The sequence below is a fragment of the Bubalus kerabau genome, chromosome 2, assembly GCF_029407905.1.
Source record: "Bubalus kerabau isolate K-KA32 ecotype Philippines breed swamp buffalo chromosome 2, PCC_UOA_SB_1v2, whole genome shotgun sequence".
NCBI lineage: Eukaryota > Metazoa > Chordata > Mammalia > Artiodactyla > Bovidae > Bubalus > Bubalus kerabau.
In genome coordinates, this window is record NC_073625.1 from 7,022,588 (window position 1) to 7,039,445 (window position 16,858).

The 16,858-nt window shown below is 43.9% G+C and overlaps 1 protein-coding gene across 8 annotated transcripts in view; it reads right to left on the bottom strand.

The window, feature by feature from the left end:
* Window positions 1-16,858, bottom strand: part of PSD3 (pleckstrin and Sec7 domain containing 3) — a 616,838-nt gene that overhangs the window by 358,237 nt on the left and 241,743 nt on the right. For 6 of the 8 annotated variants that reach the window (XM_055566944.1, XM_055566946.1, XM_055566948.1 and 3 more), the window contains one exon: window positions 4,778-4,886. The exons of the other annotated variants lie outside the window; for them this stretch is intronic. In XM_055566944.1, the coding sequence (XP_055422919.1) occupies window positions 4,778-4,886 (109 nt within the window). The remainder of the gene's footprint in view (window positions 1-4,777; window positions 4,887-16,858) is intronic. 8 annotated transcript variants of the gene reach the window in all.

Consider the following 16,858-nt stretch of genomic DNA (forward strand, 5'->3'; position numbering starts at 1 on the left):
ACACACTCTATCCAGCAGAGGGAGGTGTTGTTTAACTAGTAACAGAACTCAGACCTACAGCTTTGTACTTCAACTTCTTTCCAAGCTTTCAGGAAAAAAAAAAAAAAAAAAAAAAAAAATATATATATATATATATATATATATATATAAAAACTAATTGAAGAAAAACCTAGAAATCTGCCATGACGTATCCATAATTAGGGTAAAATGATATCAAAATATGGTCCACCTTTCAAGATCTTCAAGGACTTCCCTGGTGGCTCAGCTGGTAAAGAATCTGCCTGCAATGTGGGAGACCTAGGTTTTATTCCTGGGCTGGGAAGATCCCCTGGAGAAGGGATAAGCTATCCACTCCAGTATTCTTGTGCTTCCCTGGTGACTCAGCTGGTAAAGAATCCGCCTGCAATGTGGAAGACCTGGGTTTGATCCCTGGGCTGGGAAGACCCCTGGAGAAGAGAAAGGCTAACCCACTCCAGTATTCTGGCCTGAAGAATTCCATGGACTGTATAGTCGTGGGGTCACAAAGAGTTGAACACGATTGAGTGACTTTCAAGATCACTTGTGCCAAAGAACCTGTCGCACCCTTGGGTGCAGGACAGCCTGAGAAGGAACAAAGGAGCACCAGGTCCAGCTCCAGCTGGCCAGGCCGGCTGCCATCCTGAGCAGCCCCCCAGCCTCACTCACACCTAATGCTGGAGTCCAAAGAAGCGGGTAAACAGTGGCAGCTGGGTCCCTAATTTCATCACATTTTGTGTGTGTGTGTGTGTGTTAGTCACTTCAGTCATGTCCAACTCTGTGAGACTGCATGGACTGTAGCTCGCCGGGCTCCTCTGTCCATGGGATTTTCCAGGCAAGGATACTGGAGTGGGTTGCCATTCCCTTCTCCAGGGGATCTTCCTGACGGAGGGCTTGAACCCAGGTCTTCCGCATTGCAGGCAGATTGTTTACCATTTGAGCTACTTGGGAAGCCCTCACATTTTTTAAACCGTACCTTGTTGCTCAATGCATGCTAGTCCTTGAATTAAATACCTCCCCCCACCCACCGGCCATAAAAACATCCTCACTTAGCAGTAAATACATACTGAATTTTAGCTTGAGAGACCCAGTTACTGTCCTGTCACGGTGACAAAAGTCCAAAGTGGGTGCCAGGTGGGGAGGGACACAGGGCAGGCAAACCCAATATGTAGAGGTCAGCAGCCATCTACCCCGAGTGATTTCAACAGTCATTATGATCATTTAAGATCATACTGTTGACCTAAACAAGTTTATACATACACACACACCCATATCTGATACCCGTAGACAGATATCTAAACGCACACACATCTATGTCTCTATTTTACTGCTTTCGGTCACCTCCTAACTGCTGGACACTTCAGCTCTCAGCATCTCACAGGCCCCTCACTTCCTCATATGCTTCCATGAGTCACCTGTCCTCCCCCAGGCCAAGAACAGTCTCACTTTTCTTCAAAGACCTTCTCAAGCATTTCCTCCCTCTGGCTTTCCCCCAAAAGACTGACTGACCTCAGCCATCTGATACCACTTCAGGAACACTTCAAAGAATGTACTTTCCAAAAATGAAGCCCCTCCTGTCAGAGTGGACCCCGTGTGACTGGCTGAGAGAAGACCCTGCATCCAGTAAGAGCAGACGAGCGACACCGGGGAAGCCTGGGAGGCGCGGGGGGGTTCGTGTGCCACCTCTTTTTTCTCTCCTTGCAGCTCAGTGCAGCTCCACAAATATCCCAACAGCTGATGGGAATACAAGCAAGGCAACCTCTGGGGTGACCCCCCCCCACCCCCAGCCCCTCATTAAGCCACAGCACAAAGGATGTCACGTGTAGCCCAAAGCCTCTCAGCAGTCATCAACTCTGGACTCGCCCTTGAAAAGTTCATGAAGTTGTGACAACTCCCAGAAAGCAACAGGGAACAGACCAGAGAAGCAAGATCGACTCTCTTCTTTCACTATATTGATAAACATATCACAGAATCCAGATCTTCATTCCCAGCCAAGGGACTCCTCCCACTGTTCACATGTTCTCCCATACCCCATCCAACACCCTAAACTCTTGTCACAGATGCAAAACCCCTGCAATAAGCAACACTGTGCAAACCGTCTTAAACTGTCTTCTCTGGACCCTCCCACCCTCAGCCCATGTGAACTCCCGGCTGAGTGACAAGTACCCTAAGCCTCCTGTTCTAGAGCAGGGACACGTCCCTCGGGCCTCACTGGGGTCCTGGACCAACAGACAGCCCCTGACCTGGCTGCATCACTACCGGCCACCACCTGACGGATACTGGGGATGCATTCAGCAGGCACTGTCAGCGTTTCCGTTTCCCCAGCAGGCTGCTTCTGCAGCACTTAGTTTCAGCCACTTATTTAATCCACTTGGAAAAACAAAAACAAGTGGGAAAAAGTATGCCTATCAATCAAATTCAAATAAAATCACTGTCTTATTCTGTCTACTACCTTTCCCTATGGTCTTTTTTTTAAATAATGTTTTAATTTATTTATGTCTGCTCTGGGCTGTCTCTGCTGCAAGCAGGGGCTACTCTCCAGCTGTGGTGCACAGCCTTCTTGCTGCAGCGGCTGCTCTCGTTGCAGAGCTTGGGCTCTAGGGGCATGGGCTTCAGGAGCGGCAGCATGTAAGCTCAGTAGTTGTGGGGCACGGGCTTAGCAACTCGGCAGCATGTGGGATCTTCCCAGACCAGAGATGGAATCCACGTCCCATGCATTGGCAGGTAGAGTCTCAACCACTGGACCACCAGGGAAGCCCCCCTAGGTCTTTTGAGTCTGGGCCATGTTTCAGTGATAGATGAATGGTCAATATAAAGAAACTTCAAGAGTATTCTTGAAGTGATAAAAATGTGCCATTTCTTTCTGAAGATTTTTAAAAGTACTTTTCAAAAGTCAACATAAACTTGCATCTTATACCCCTGCTACAATAAGCAACAATTTCTGCTGCCCCTTCCAATTTCCAGATCAATTATCTGGATTTATCTCTCTAAAACAGTACTTGGCACTTTGTCTCTGCATACCAAAATGAAATGCAAACTCTTCACTCTCCATGATTCTGCCCGTCTCTAAATGGTTATTTTTCTAAATCTCTCTCTCAATGATAAGCTTTGCAAACCAACCTGGCCAGTTTCCTCCCTGTTTCGCAAACAATCTGTGTTTTCTGCCACCACACCCTTCACATCATTCCCCCAGTCTGAAATGCCCTCCCCCAAACCTCAATTAACCAGAATACTAGTCATTCTTGGAGAACAGTGCAGCTTCCACCTATTCCATGAAGCCTTCACCAGCACAGCTGAAGTCATTACCGCCTTGCTCTGACCAAACAATTAGCCCCCAGGGGGCAAGGACTCTCTTCTATCTCTCTGCACCCTGACAGTCCCCAGCACGGGTGAGTAGCACATAAGAAGTATTCATTACATAGATTTGTTTAATAAATGCATGCACACTAATACCCCTGCAAAATAACATCACACTAGAAACTAACAATACCAACCATTTTTACCAAGGCAAAAGGAACAGAAGGTTTAAAATGTCATTTTGATTCACCTGTGGTAAACTGGGAAAACTACTCAAAACCTATGAGTAACGAAGACCCAAACTCACCCACCAATAGGTCAAAGGACTATGTAGAGCTCTGACTTCACCTTTATATAGTGAAGTAAAAATCATGTTTTATCAAAGCTAAAAAGAAAAAAAGTTTAGTCAGCACAAAAATCACAAAGTTAAGGCTATGCCAAAAAGGAGTTTTAAATAGTCTTGGGGTGATCACAATAAGTATTTCCCATCTGAGAAATAATGAATAAATGATTAAGTATCCCAAACCTCAAGCTTAGAACGGTATTTATGCTACAAAATAAAAGAATATTTTAATAATTTATCTGTTTAAGACTTCATTAAGAGTCTCCAACTACTGAAATATCTAAGAAATATTCATTATTAAGGTAAAAGGTAAATTATTAATATATACTGCATTCTTGCTATCCCCAGATATTATGGAGCCCATTATATAATCTTATCTAACATATAAGTCAAAATGAACAGCTATCATTTGACTTCTTCAACTGAACAATAGCTACATAAGGTCAGATTCCCTGTCTACCCAAAACGGAAATCAGTATCAGACAGTGATGGAGCTGAGGAGAGTAAGGACTATACTTTCTCTAAACATCAGCTTCAAAGGTCAGGAATATGATGATGATCACAATAAATAATAATGGCAGCAAACACTCATAAAGCATTTATTACATGTCAAGCATGGTTCTGAGACCTTTACATACATCAATCTACTTAATCCTCAGAAGGATTCTGAGATATGTATCACTATAATCCCATTTGACAGTTGAGAAAACTAAGGCAAAAAGAGCTTAGACAACTCACGCAGGGCCATGCATCTCATAAGTTACAGGCTAAGTTCACACTGAAGAAGTCGATTTCAAGAGCCCGGGTCTGAACTGCACGCAGTACCCCGTCCCTGCCTCGCTCCCAGGACTAATACCTCTCCATCGATGACTGAGTGAGCACCTCTCCATCTGCACCACTGCCTTCCCGCCTCTGTGAAACCTGTTTGCTTTCATTATTCATCAAATAATTCTACATCTTTCGAAGTGTAGAATTCAGAAATACAGGACGTGATTCTAGTAGCCTGGGGTAGGTAATTTCAAGTCACTTCTAGGTTTGACGAATTCTCAGTTTGTGAGATTTGAAATTTTAATATCTCTTCCTATCTGTTAACCTGAAAAGGGAAGGCAGGGAAACACTTACTAGTATCTGGAGTTTTCTCTTCAGATCTGCCAAATAAAAATTCATATTTGGCCTTGGCAACACTCTGGGAATGTGCTGATGCATTGTTAACCCAAACAAATGTCTCTGCCTGCAAAATCAGAGCAAAACAAAGACATCATTAAAAATACATCATACAAAATACATCGCAAAGCAAATCAACCAACAAGAGAATGGTTACAACAGATCCACAGGATAGAATACTATGTGGCCATTAAAAATGAAACATGAAAAAACATAACTGGACATAAATCAGAACACAAGCAAGGTTACAACCATATAAAAAGAGAAACATATAAACATCTATAGGGGAACAAGAGAAACTTGCAAAGTCTGGGCTTGATTGGGAGGGCAGTTATGGTAGAATTTTTTTTATTAAGTATATGTTCTTAATAACTTTTTTGCAATGAGAAAACTATATTTTATTTTTAGGCACATCATTTTCCAAATGATTATCATCACCCACAGCCCATAGCAGGAATATTTCTGTGAATGGGTTCTGCTAAAGTATGTCAACAAAAAGTAGTCTTTCCCCAAACGCAACCACATTTAGGTCTTTTTTGCCTAAATTTAGGCAAACAGGAGTACCAAGCATCCCACTTACACTTGTTATCCTAAATTTAAGCATCTGTCCCCGTGTTCTCTGGAATCCTAAATGTCCCTCATTTGAAAGAAAAACTACAAGGTGACTGAAAGTGGTTCACATCATGATTCTCAATTCCCATCACTCTCTTCCTGGCTGCTTTAAGCATCTGCCAAAACTCAGGAAAGCCTCCTTTCTCTGGTCTAGAATTAATGAAAAATAAGTAATAAGGTAGCAATTTCAAAACACAAAGAAATGAGACTGAGGCCAACCAGGGAGTCATCTTTCTGCCTCTTCACTCTGAACTCAAAAATTAACCAGGATACAAATATTATCACACTTGACCTCTGTCTTCTAATTCTGAGACATCTTCCTTCTCGTGTCTGAGCAGCAACTGACCACTCACTTTCGGAGAGAGAAACATGAAGAGTTTTATCAGAAACCAGGCAGCTACTTCAAAGAGGGGAGTTTCATGATGTCCGTTTTATCTTTTGGAGCAGAAATGATTGATAGCAGTGAGGAGGCCCGTGGCTAGGTTATGAATATCTCCTCAGCTTCTGTGGGAAGATCCCCTGGAGGAGGAAATGGCAACCCACTCCAGTATTCTTGCCTGGAGAATCCCATGGACAAAGGAGCCTGGCGAGCTACAGTCCATGCAGTGGAAAAGAGATGGACAAAACTGAGCGACTTAGCACGCACCTTCACCCTCTGCAGACAGGTTCAGTGGACAGCTGTCCTTGAATACCAATATCACAGACCTTCTTGAACAGTTTCAAGATAGCAGTTTCTTAAAATAGCTCTATAATCACTTAATGTTCACAACATGTAAAATTATTCTTTCTGGAAAAGGTGCACACTCCTCTTGGAATGGCATGTTTTATAACCACAGGCTGTTAATTATCCTTTTCCCCAGTGGACAGGCAATATTAACTTTTTGATGTGTTCAGGGAGCTTCAGGCTGATAAAGGAGGAACCTGGTGGCCTAATTTAGGCGGGGTGGTTAGAAAAGGCTCACTGAGGAACCAATACCTGCAGATACGAGAAGGATGAGAGCTGGGAAAGGACAGAAACACACATGCAGGCAGAGGGAGGGTCACACACAGCGGTCTCTAGGATGACAGCACCAGGTCACCCCAACAACTGAGGGGCCGATGTCTTCACGGAGCAGCGGCCACACGCACAAGAGCAGAGATGGACCAGGGAACGGTGCCGGAGGAGCAAACGCTGAAGAAGGGGCAGGGGCCGAAACCTCAGGACGCGCCGGCCAAGGAAAGGCTCGAAAGGAAGTCACTGGACGGTTTTAAACCTATGGTGGTTCATTAACATCTTCAAAAGGTCATTCATTTACACTTTAAAAAAATTATATGGTTGTTATACGGGAAATTTTTCCATCACTTTGCCAACAAAGGTTCGTATAGTCAAAGCTATGGCTTTTCCAGTAGTCATGTACAGATATGAGAGTTGGACCATAAAGACGGCTGAATGCTAAAGAATTGATGCTTTTGAACTGTGGTGCTAGAGAACACTCTTGAGAGTCCCTTGGATTGCAGGGATATCAAACCAGTCAACCCTAAAGGAAATCAACTCTGAATATTCATTGGAAAGACTGATGCAGAAGCTGAAGCTCCAATACTTTGGCACCTGATATGAAGAATCAACTCACTGGAAAAGACCCTGATGCTGGGAAATATTAAGGGCAGGAGGAGAATGGGGTGATAGAGGATGACATGGTTGAAGTAGATCACCGACTTAGTGGACATGAGTTTGAGCAAACTCTGGGAGATAGTGAAGGACAGGGAAGCCTGGCGTGCTGCAGTCCATGGGGTCACAAAGAGCCAGATACGACTGAATAAGGGAAATAGATTGGAGTAAGTCAAGAGGAATCAGAGACACCAGTTGGAAGTATAAACTAGAATTTATGAAAGCTTCAAGCCAGATAATGGCAATGGAAACAGAAGTACATAAATGTGAAACATATTTTAAAGGAAGAACCTATGTAAACTTTCTGATAAATTGGGTTTAAGGAATAAGGGAAAGGAGGAAACCAAGCATAACCGTAAGGGCTAACATGGACTAACCACTCACTCCAGGCCAGGCTGTCCCCATGCAGAACATGAGGCGTCTCGTGTAACGCGCAGGTCGGTCCTGTCGGATGGGCACTCTGCCATCCCAGCCTCACGGGCACAGAAAGGGAGCCCACGAGTGGGTGAGTCTCATGTCCAAGGTGACACAGCTAGTAAACTGTGGGCCCCAGATTCAGATCCTGAATCGAGAACCCGTGGCCCAGAGAATGATACCCAGGAAGCTGGCTTGAGCAACTGGGTGGTGTGTTGGAACGGGGGAAACTGGAGAAGAAATACTATCAATAGCTTGGATTTGGGGCCTTGGAATATGCAATGAAGCAGGACAAAGACTAATAGAGTTTTGCCAAGAAAATGCACTGGTCATAACAAACACCCTCTTCCAACAACACAAGAGAAGACTCTATACATGGACATCACCAGATGGTCAACACCAAAATCAGATTGATTATACTCTTTGCAGCCAAAGATGGAGAAGCTCTATACAGTCAGCAAAAACAAGACCAGGAGCTGACTGTGGCTCAGACCATGAACTCCTTATTACCAAATTCAGACTTAAATTGAAGAAAGTAGGGAAAACTACTAGACCATTCAGGTATGACCTAAATCAAATCCCTTATGATTATACAGTGGAAGTGAGAAATAGATTTAAGGGACTAGATCTGATAGAATGCCTGGTGAACTATGGACTGAGGTTTGTGACATTGTACAGGAGACAGGGATCAAGACCATTCCCATGGAAAAGAAATGCACAAAAGCAAAATGGCTGCCTGGGGAGGCCTTACAAATAGCTGTGAAAACAAGAGAAGCGAAAAGCAAAGGAGAAAAGGAAAGATACAAGCTTCTGAATGCAGAGTTCCAAAGAATAGCAAGGAGAGATAAGAAAGCCTTCTTCAGCGACCAATGCAAAGAAATAGAGGAAAACAACAGAATGGGAAAGACTAGAGATCTCTTCAAGAAAATTAGAGATACCAAGGGAACATTTCATGCAAAGATGGGCTCGATAAAGGACAGAAATGGCATGGACCTAACAGAAGCAGAAGATATTAAGAAGAGATGGCAAGAATACACAGAACTGTACAAAAAAGATCTTCATGACCCAGATAATCACGATGGTGTGATCACTGACTTAGACCCAGACATCCTGAAATGTGAAGTCAAGTGGGCCTTAGAAAGCATCACTACGAACAAAGCTGGTGGAGGTGATGGAATTCCAGTTGAGCTATTTCAAATCTTGAAAGATGATGCTGTGAAAGTGCTGCACTCAATATGCCAGCAAATTTGGAAAACTCAGCAGTGGCCACAAGACTGGAAAAGGTCAGTTTTCATTCCAATCCCAAAGAAAGGCAATGCCAAAGAATGCTCAAACTACCGCACAGTTGCACTCATCTCACATGCTAGTACGGAGAAGGCAATGGCACCCCACTCCAGTACTCTTGCCTGGAAAATCCCATGGATGGAGGGGCCTGGTGGGTTGCAGTCCATGGGGTCGCTAGGAGTCAGACATGACTGAGCGACTTCACTTTCACTTTTTACTTTCATGCATTGGAGAAGGAAATGGCAACCCACTCCAGTGTTCTTGCCTGGAGAATCCCGGGGACGGGGGAGTCTGGTAGGCTGCCATCTATGGGGTCGCACAGACTCAGACATGACTGAAGCGACCTAACAGCAGCAGCAGCACATGCTAGTAAAGTAATGCTCAAAATTCTCCAAGCCAGGCTTCAGCAATATGCAAACCGTGAACTTCCTGATGTTCAAGCTGGTTTTAGAAAAGGCAGAGGAACCAGAGATCAAATTGGAACATCCGCTGGATCATGGAAAATGCGAGAGAGTTCCAGAAAAACATCTATTTCTGCTTTATTGACTATGCCAAAGCCTTTGACTGTGTGCATCACAATAAACTGTGGAAAATTCTGAAAGAGATGGAAATACCAGACCACCTGACCTGCCTCTTGAGAAATCTGTATGCAGGTCAGGAAGCAACAGTTAGAACTGGACATGGAACAACAGACTGGTTCCAAATAGGAAAAGGAGTACGTCAAGGCTGTATATTGTCCCCTTGCTTATTTAACTTCTATGCAGAGTACATCATGAGAAATGCTGGACTGGAAGAAACACAAGCTGGAATCAAGATTGCCGGGAGAAATCTCAATAACCTCAGATATGCAGATGACACCACCCTTAGGGCAGAAAGTGAAGAGGAACTAAAAAGCCTCTTGATGAAAGTGAAAGAGGAGAGTGAAAAAGCTAGCTTAAAGCTCAACATTCAGAAAACGAAGATCATGGCATCTGGTCCCATCACTTCATGGGAGATAGATAGGGAAACAGTGGAAACAGTGTCAGACTTTATTTTGGGGGGCTCCAAAATCACTGCAGATAGTGACTGCAGCCATGAAATTAAAAGAGGCTTACTCCTTGGAAGGAAAGTTATGACCAACCTAGATAGCATATTTAAAAGCAGAGACATTACTTTGCCAACAAAGGTTCATCAAGTCAAGGCTATGGTTTTTCCTGTGGTCATGTATGGATGTGAGAGTTGGACTGTGAAGAAGGCTGAGCGACGAAGAATTGATGCTTTTGAACTGTGGTGTTGGAGAAGACTCTTGAGAGTCCCTTGGACTGCAAGGAGATCCAACCAGTCCATTCTGAAGGAGATCAGCCCTGGGTGTTCTTTGGAAGGAATGATGCTAAAGCTGAAACTCCAGTACTTTGGCCACCTCATGCGAAGAGTTGACTCATTGGAAAAGACTCTGATGCTGGGAGTGATTGGGGGCAGGAGGAGAAGGGGACGACAGAGGATGAGATGGCTGGATGGCATCACTGACTCGATGGACATGAGTCTGGGTGAACTCCGGGAGTTGGTGATGGACAGGGAGGCCTGGCGTGCTGCGATTCATGGGGTCGCAAAGAGTCGGACACGACTGAGCGACTGAACTGAACTGAACTGAACCTCAGGAAACCAGGGCTTCCCTGATGGCCTAGATGGTAAAGCGTCTGCCTGTAATGAGGGAGACTTGGGTTCGATCCCTGGGTCGGGAAGATCCCCTGGAGAAGGAAATGGCAACCCACTCCAGTACTATTGCCTGGAAGATCCCATGGACGGAGGAGCCTGGTGGGCTACAGTCCATGGGGTTGCAAAGAGTTGGACACGACTGAGCGACTGAACTGAACTGAACTGAACCTCAGGAAAACAACAGAGAATAAGATTTTTAAAACTCCATTACTTAGGAAAAGAATCTGTAAAAGAATGGATATGTGGGGACTTCCCTGGGGGCCAGTGGCTGAGATTCTGTGCTTTCACTGCCGAGGGCCCAGGTTTAATTCCTGGTCAGGGAACTACGATCCCACAAGCTGTGCATTGCAGCCATAAAAAGAAAAATGGATATATGTATAACTGAATCACTTTGCTATACACCTGAAAGTCACACAACATTATAAACCAACCATATTCTAATATAAAATTAAAATTTTAAATTTTTCAATTAAATCAAATCTTAAAATGCTGATTTCTGCATCAGGGAAATGCACATCAAAACCACAATGAGATATCACCTCACACCTGTCAGAATGGCCTTCATCATCAAAAAGAATACAAATAATAAATGTTGGTAAGGATGTCGAGAAAAGGGAAACCGCCTATCCTATTGATAAGTAAAAAAAAATAAAACAGAACTCCATTACTGTGGTGCTACAAAATAAGAAGAGATGCCACTGATGAAGCACCAGTTTTAAGACATTATAGGAAGGTAAGTTTCTGACACACATTCTCCACTAAAAGCCTGGGAACTATTCTCCAAAGAGAGGTTCCTCTCACGCAACATGCTTAACCTCAGTTCCAGTGTTTTCCATTCTTTACTGTATATATGAACTGCCTGGGAATCTTGTTAAAATAGAGATCACGCAGGTCTGGGATGGGGCCTGAGCCTGCATTCCTAGAAAGCTCCCAGAGAATGCTGGCACTGGCCCACAGGGCGCACTTGCGCTACGGCCTGGAGGTGAAGTGGTGTTCAAAGCACGTTCAGATGCTCACAGAAGAGAAAGGCCCGTTAAAAGGATGCTCTAACCAGGACTCCCCTTGAACTTAGCACAACACAGTCTGACAATTGTGGGGAACCCCAGAACCCAGCATTCCCCTGACCTGCCCATTGAAACAAGACGTACTCGGCTTACATGAGCTATTCTTAAAGCTGGCATATCCCAGCTGACATACGCTGCTCCCACGTCAAGGGTTACAAATCTTCACCCACCTACGTCCACAATAACTTCTACAGGTCAAAAAGGCTGAAATACTCAGCACTACTTTTTCTTCTGTTTTACTAACTGAATAATATACATTCTTTATCACAGCCATTTTAGAAACATAAATGTCATTAAGCAGGATAGGATATGAAATAACATTAAGCAAACGAACTGTCAGCTGATCCAGGCTTGAATCCCAAGTGAGACTGCCACCCAATCACATTAACGTTCAGTCTTGGACTTCGGCTCCCCTATTGATACACCGAGTTATTCAAATGCGTCTCTAAGGCCCCTTCTATTTCGGAAACACAATGATTCTTCACATTTCTGAGCCACCTTCACAGATGTTTTATTAAGAGGAATAACACAAACCTTTGCCTTGTGATCCAGTTACAAGATGTTGTCACCAAAACATGTCCTACCTATGTTTAAAGTTAGCAGTCCACCTTTAATTGGAAAAGACAAAAAAAAAAAAAATCTCAACCTTATGTTTTACACAGCTTTTCAAATTTATAAACAATTTTCACCTAATATCATCCAAGTCTCAAGATGTTGCTGATGATAATTACCAATTTCAGATACAAGAGAAACACTGTGCTGTGCTTAGTCGCTCAGTCATATCCGACTCTTTTCAACCCCAGGGACTGTAGCCCACCAGGCTCCTCGGTCCAGGCTAGAATACTGGAGTGGGTGGCCATTTCCTCCCCCAGGGGATCTTCCCAACCCAAGGACCAAACTTGCACACCGGCAGGAAGATTCTTTACCACTCAGCCACCTGGGAAGCCCATGTGTATTTCTGCTGCTGCTGCTAAGTCGCTTCAGTCGTGTCCAACTCTGTGCAACCCCACCAGGTCCCACCGTCCCTGGGATTCTCCAGGCAATAACACTGGAGTGGGTTGCCATTTCCTGCTCCAATGCATGAAAGTGAAAAGTGAAAGTGAAGCGTGTCCGACTCTTAGCGACCCCATGGACTGCAGCCTACCAGGCTCCTCACTGACATGTTTACCATATCTCTGATGCTTTCACTTACAAATGAGTTACTAATGAAATAATCAAAGACTTAATGAGTAATTGTTCCACCTATACTGCCCTCTGTTAAACTGAAGTTCACTCAAACATACTTTGCTCTTCCACTATAATTAAGAAAGTTGTATAGCTGAAAGACAAACAAGCAAAATCATCCATTCCTTCAGCCTGCCAGGCTGTACAGCAAGAGATTCGAATCCTATCTTGTGTAGCATTTTTTCCTTTAAAAATATATTTGACATATGCCTACACAAAAGCAAGTGGAAAAAACACCAGTGTTTGAGAGGAAGTAATTGCCCAAGTAATTTGCAATTCCCTACAACCAGCTCCTGCCTAGAGGAGCCTAGAGGAGGGCCTAGAGGAGCTATCCCATGTTGAAGGTCAGGAAGGGCGGCAGTGAGGAGATACCCCTCGTCCAACGTAAGGAGCAGCGGCTGCGTTTTGCTGGAGGAGCCGTGAAGAGATACTCCACGCTCAAGGTAAGAGAAACCCAAGTAAGACGATAGGTGTTGCAAGAGGGCATCAGAGGGCAGACACACTGAAACCATACTCACAGAAAACTAGTCAATCTAATCACACTAGGACCACAGCCTTGTCTAACTCAATGAAACTAAGCCATGCCCGTGGGGCAACCCAAGATGGGCGGGTCATGGTGGAGAGATCTGACAGAATGTGGTCCACTGGAGAAGGGAATGGTGAACCACTTCAGTATTCTTGCCATGGGAACCCCATGAACAGTATGAAAAGGCAAAATGATAGGATACTGAAAGAGGAACTCCCCAGGTCAGTAGGTGCCCAATATGCTACTAGAGATCAGTGGAGAAATAACCCCAGAAAGAATGAAGGGATGGAGCCAATGCAAAAACAATACCCAGCTGTGGATGTGACTGGTAATAGAAGCAAGGTCTGATGCTGTAAAGAGCAATACTGCATAGGAACCTGGAATGTCAGGTCCATGAATCAAGGCAAATTGGAAGTGGTCAAACAAGAGATGGCAAGAGTGAATGTCAACATTCTAGGAATCAGCAAACTGAAATGGACTGGAATGGGTGAATTTAACTCAGATGACCATTATATCCACTACTGCAGGCAGGAATCCCTCAGAAGAAATGGAGTAGCCATCATGGTCAACAAAAGAGTCCGAAATGCAGTACTTGGATGCAATCTCAAAAATGACAGAATGATCTCTGTTCGTTTCCAAGGCAAATCATTCAATATCACAGTAATCCAAGTCTATGCCCCAACCAGTAATGCTGAAGAAGCTGAAGTTGAATGGTTCTATAAAGACCTACAAGACCTTTTAGAAATAATGCCCAAAATAGATGTCCTTTTCATTATAGGGGACTGGAATGCAAAAGTAGGAAGTCAAGAAACACCTGGAGTAACAGGCAAATTTGGCCTTGGAACACGTAATGAAGCAGGGCAAAGACTAATAGAGTTTTGCCAAGAAAATGCACTGGTCATAACAAACACCCTCTTCCAACAACACAAGAGAAGACTCTACACATGGACATCACCAGATGATCAACACTGAAATCAGATTGATTATATTCTTTGCAGCCAAAGATGGAGAAGCTCTATACAGTCAACAAAAACAAGACCAGGAGCTGACTGTGGCTCAGATCATGAACTCCTTATTGCCAAATTCAGACTGAAATTGAAGAAAGTGGGGAAAACCACTAGACCATTCAGGTATGACCTAAATCAAATCCCTTATGATTATACACTGGAAGTGAGAAATAGATTTAAGGGACTAGATCTGATAGATAGAGTGCCTGATGAACTATGGAATGAGGTTCGTGACATTGTACAGGAGACAGGGATCAAGACCATCCCCATGGAAAAGAAATGCACAAAAGCAAAATGGCTGTCTGGGAGGCCTTACAAATAGCTGTGAAAAGAAGAGAAGGAAAAGCAAAGGAGAAAAGGAAAGATATAAGCATCTGAATGCAGAGTTCCAAAGAATAGCAAGGAGAGATAAGAAAGCCTTCTTCAGCGACCAATGCAAAGAAATAGAGGAAAACAACAGAATGGGAAAGACTAGAGATCTCTTCAAGAAAATCAGAGATACCAAGGGAACATTTCATGCAAAGATGGGCTCGATAAAGGACAGAAATGGCATGGACCTAACAGAAGCAGAAGATATTAAGAAGAGATGGCAAGAATACACGGAAGAACTGTACAAAAAAGATCTTCAAGACCCAGATAATCACGATGGTGTGATCACTGACCTAGAGCCAGACATCCTGGAATGTGAAGTCAAGTGGGCCTTAGAAAGCATCACTACGAACAAAGCTAGTGGAGGTGATGGAATTCCAGTTGAGCTATTTCAAATCTTGAAAGATGATGCTGTGAAAGTGCTGCACTCAATATGCCAGCAAATCTGGAAAACTCAGCAGTGGCCACAGGACTGGAAAGGTCAGTTTTCATTCCAATCCCAAAGAAAGGCAATGCCAAAGAATGCTCAAACTACTGCACAATTGCACTCATCTCACATGCTAGTAAAGTAATGCTCAAAATTCTCCAAGCCAGGCTTCAGCAATATGCAAACCGTGAACTTCCTGATGTTCAAGCTGGTTTTAGAAAAGGCAGAGGAACCAGAGATCAAATTGCCAACATCCTCTGGATCATGGAAAAAGCAAGAGAGTTCCAAAAAAACATCTATTTCTGCTTTATTGACTATGCCAAAGCCTTTGACTGTGTGCATCACAATAAACTGTGGAAAATTCTGAAAGAGATGGAAATACCAGACCACCTGACCTGCCTCTTGAGAAATCTGTATGCAGGTCAGGAAGCAACAGTTAGAACTGGACATGGAACAACAGACTGGTTCCAAATAGGAAAAGGAGTACGTCAAGGCTGTATATTGTCACCCTGTTTATTTAACTTCTATGCAGAGTACATCACGAGAAATGCTGGACTGGAAGAAACACAAGCTGGAATCAAGATTGCCGGGAGAAATCTCAAAAACCTCAGATATGCAGATGACACCACCCTTAGGGCAGAAAGTGAAGAGGAACTAAAAAGCCTCTTGATGAAAGTGAAAGAGGAGAGTGAAAAAGTTGGCTTAAAGCTCAACATTCAGAAAATGAAGATCATGGCATCTGGTCCCATCACTTCATGGGAAATAGATGGGGAAACAGTGGAAACAGTGTCAGACTTTATTTTGGGGGGCTGCAAAATCACTACAGATGGTGACTGCAGCCATGAAATTAAAAGACGCTTACTCCTTGGAAGGAAAGTTATGACCAACCTAGATAGCATATTCAAAAGCACAGACATTACTTTGCCAACAAAGGTTCGTCTAGTCAAGGCTATGGTTTTTCCTGTGCTCATGTATGGATGTGAGAGTTGGACTGTGAAGAAAGCTGAGCACCGAAGAATTGATGCTTTTGAACTGTGGTGTTGGAGAAGACTCTTGAGAGTCCCTTGGACTGCAAGGAGATCCAACCAGTTCATCCTAAAGGAGATCAGTCCTGGGATATCTTTGGAAGGAATGATGCTAAAGCTGAAACTCCAGTACTTTGGCTACCTTATGCGAAGAGTTGACTCATTGGAAAAGACTCTGATGCTGGGAGGGATTGGGGGCAGGAGGAGAAGGGGACGACAGAGGATGAGATGGCTGGATGGCATCACTGACTTGATGGACATGAGTCTGAGTGAACTCCGGGAGTTGGTGATGGACAGGGAGGCCTGGCGTGCTGCGATTCATGGGGTAGCAAAGAGTCGGACAAGACTGAGCGACTAAACTGAACTGAACAACCAGCTCCTCCTCCCTTGACAAGCTAATCGGATAGATATTCCAAAAGCCAAGAAAGGTAACCAAAGAAAAGTGGGACTGGCAGACTCTCAAGAGCAGAAAGAGGCCAGAAACAGCCAAGAAACAACTGGGACAACAGAATCTTCTAAAGGTTAGACTGCAAGGAGATCCAACCAGTCCAACCTAAAGGAAATTAGTCCTGAATATTCGCTGGAAGGACTGATGTTGAAACTGAAACTCCAATACTCCAATACTGATGTGAAGAGCTGACTCATTGGAAAAGACCCCGTTGCTGGGAAAGATTGAAGGCGGGAGAAGGGGACAACAGAGGATGAGATGGTGGATGGCATCACTGACTCAATGGACATGAGTTT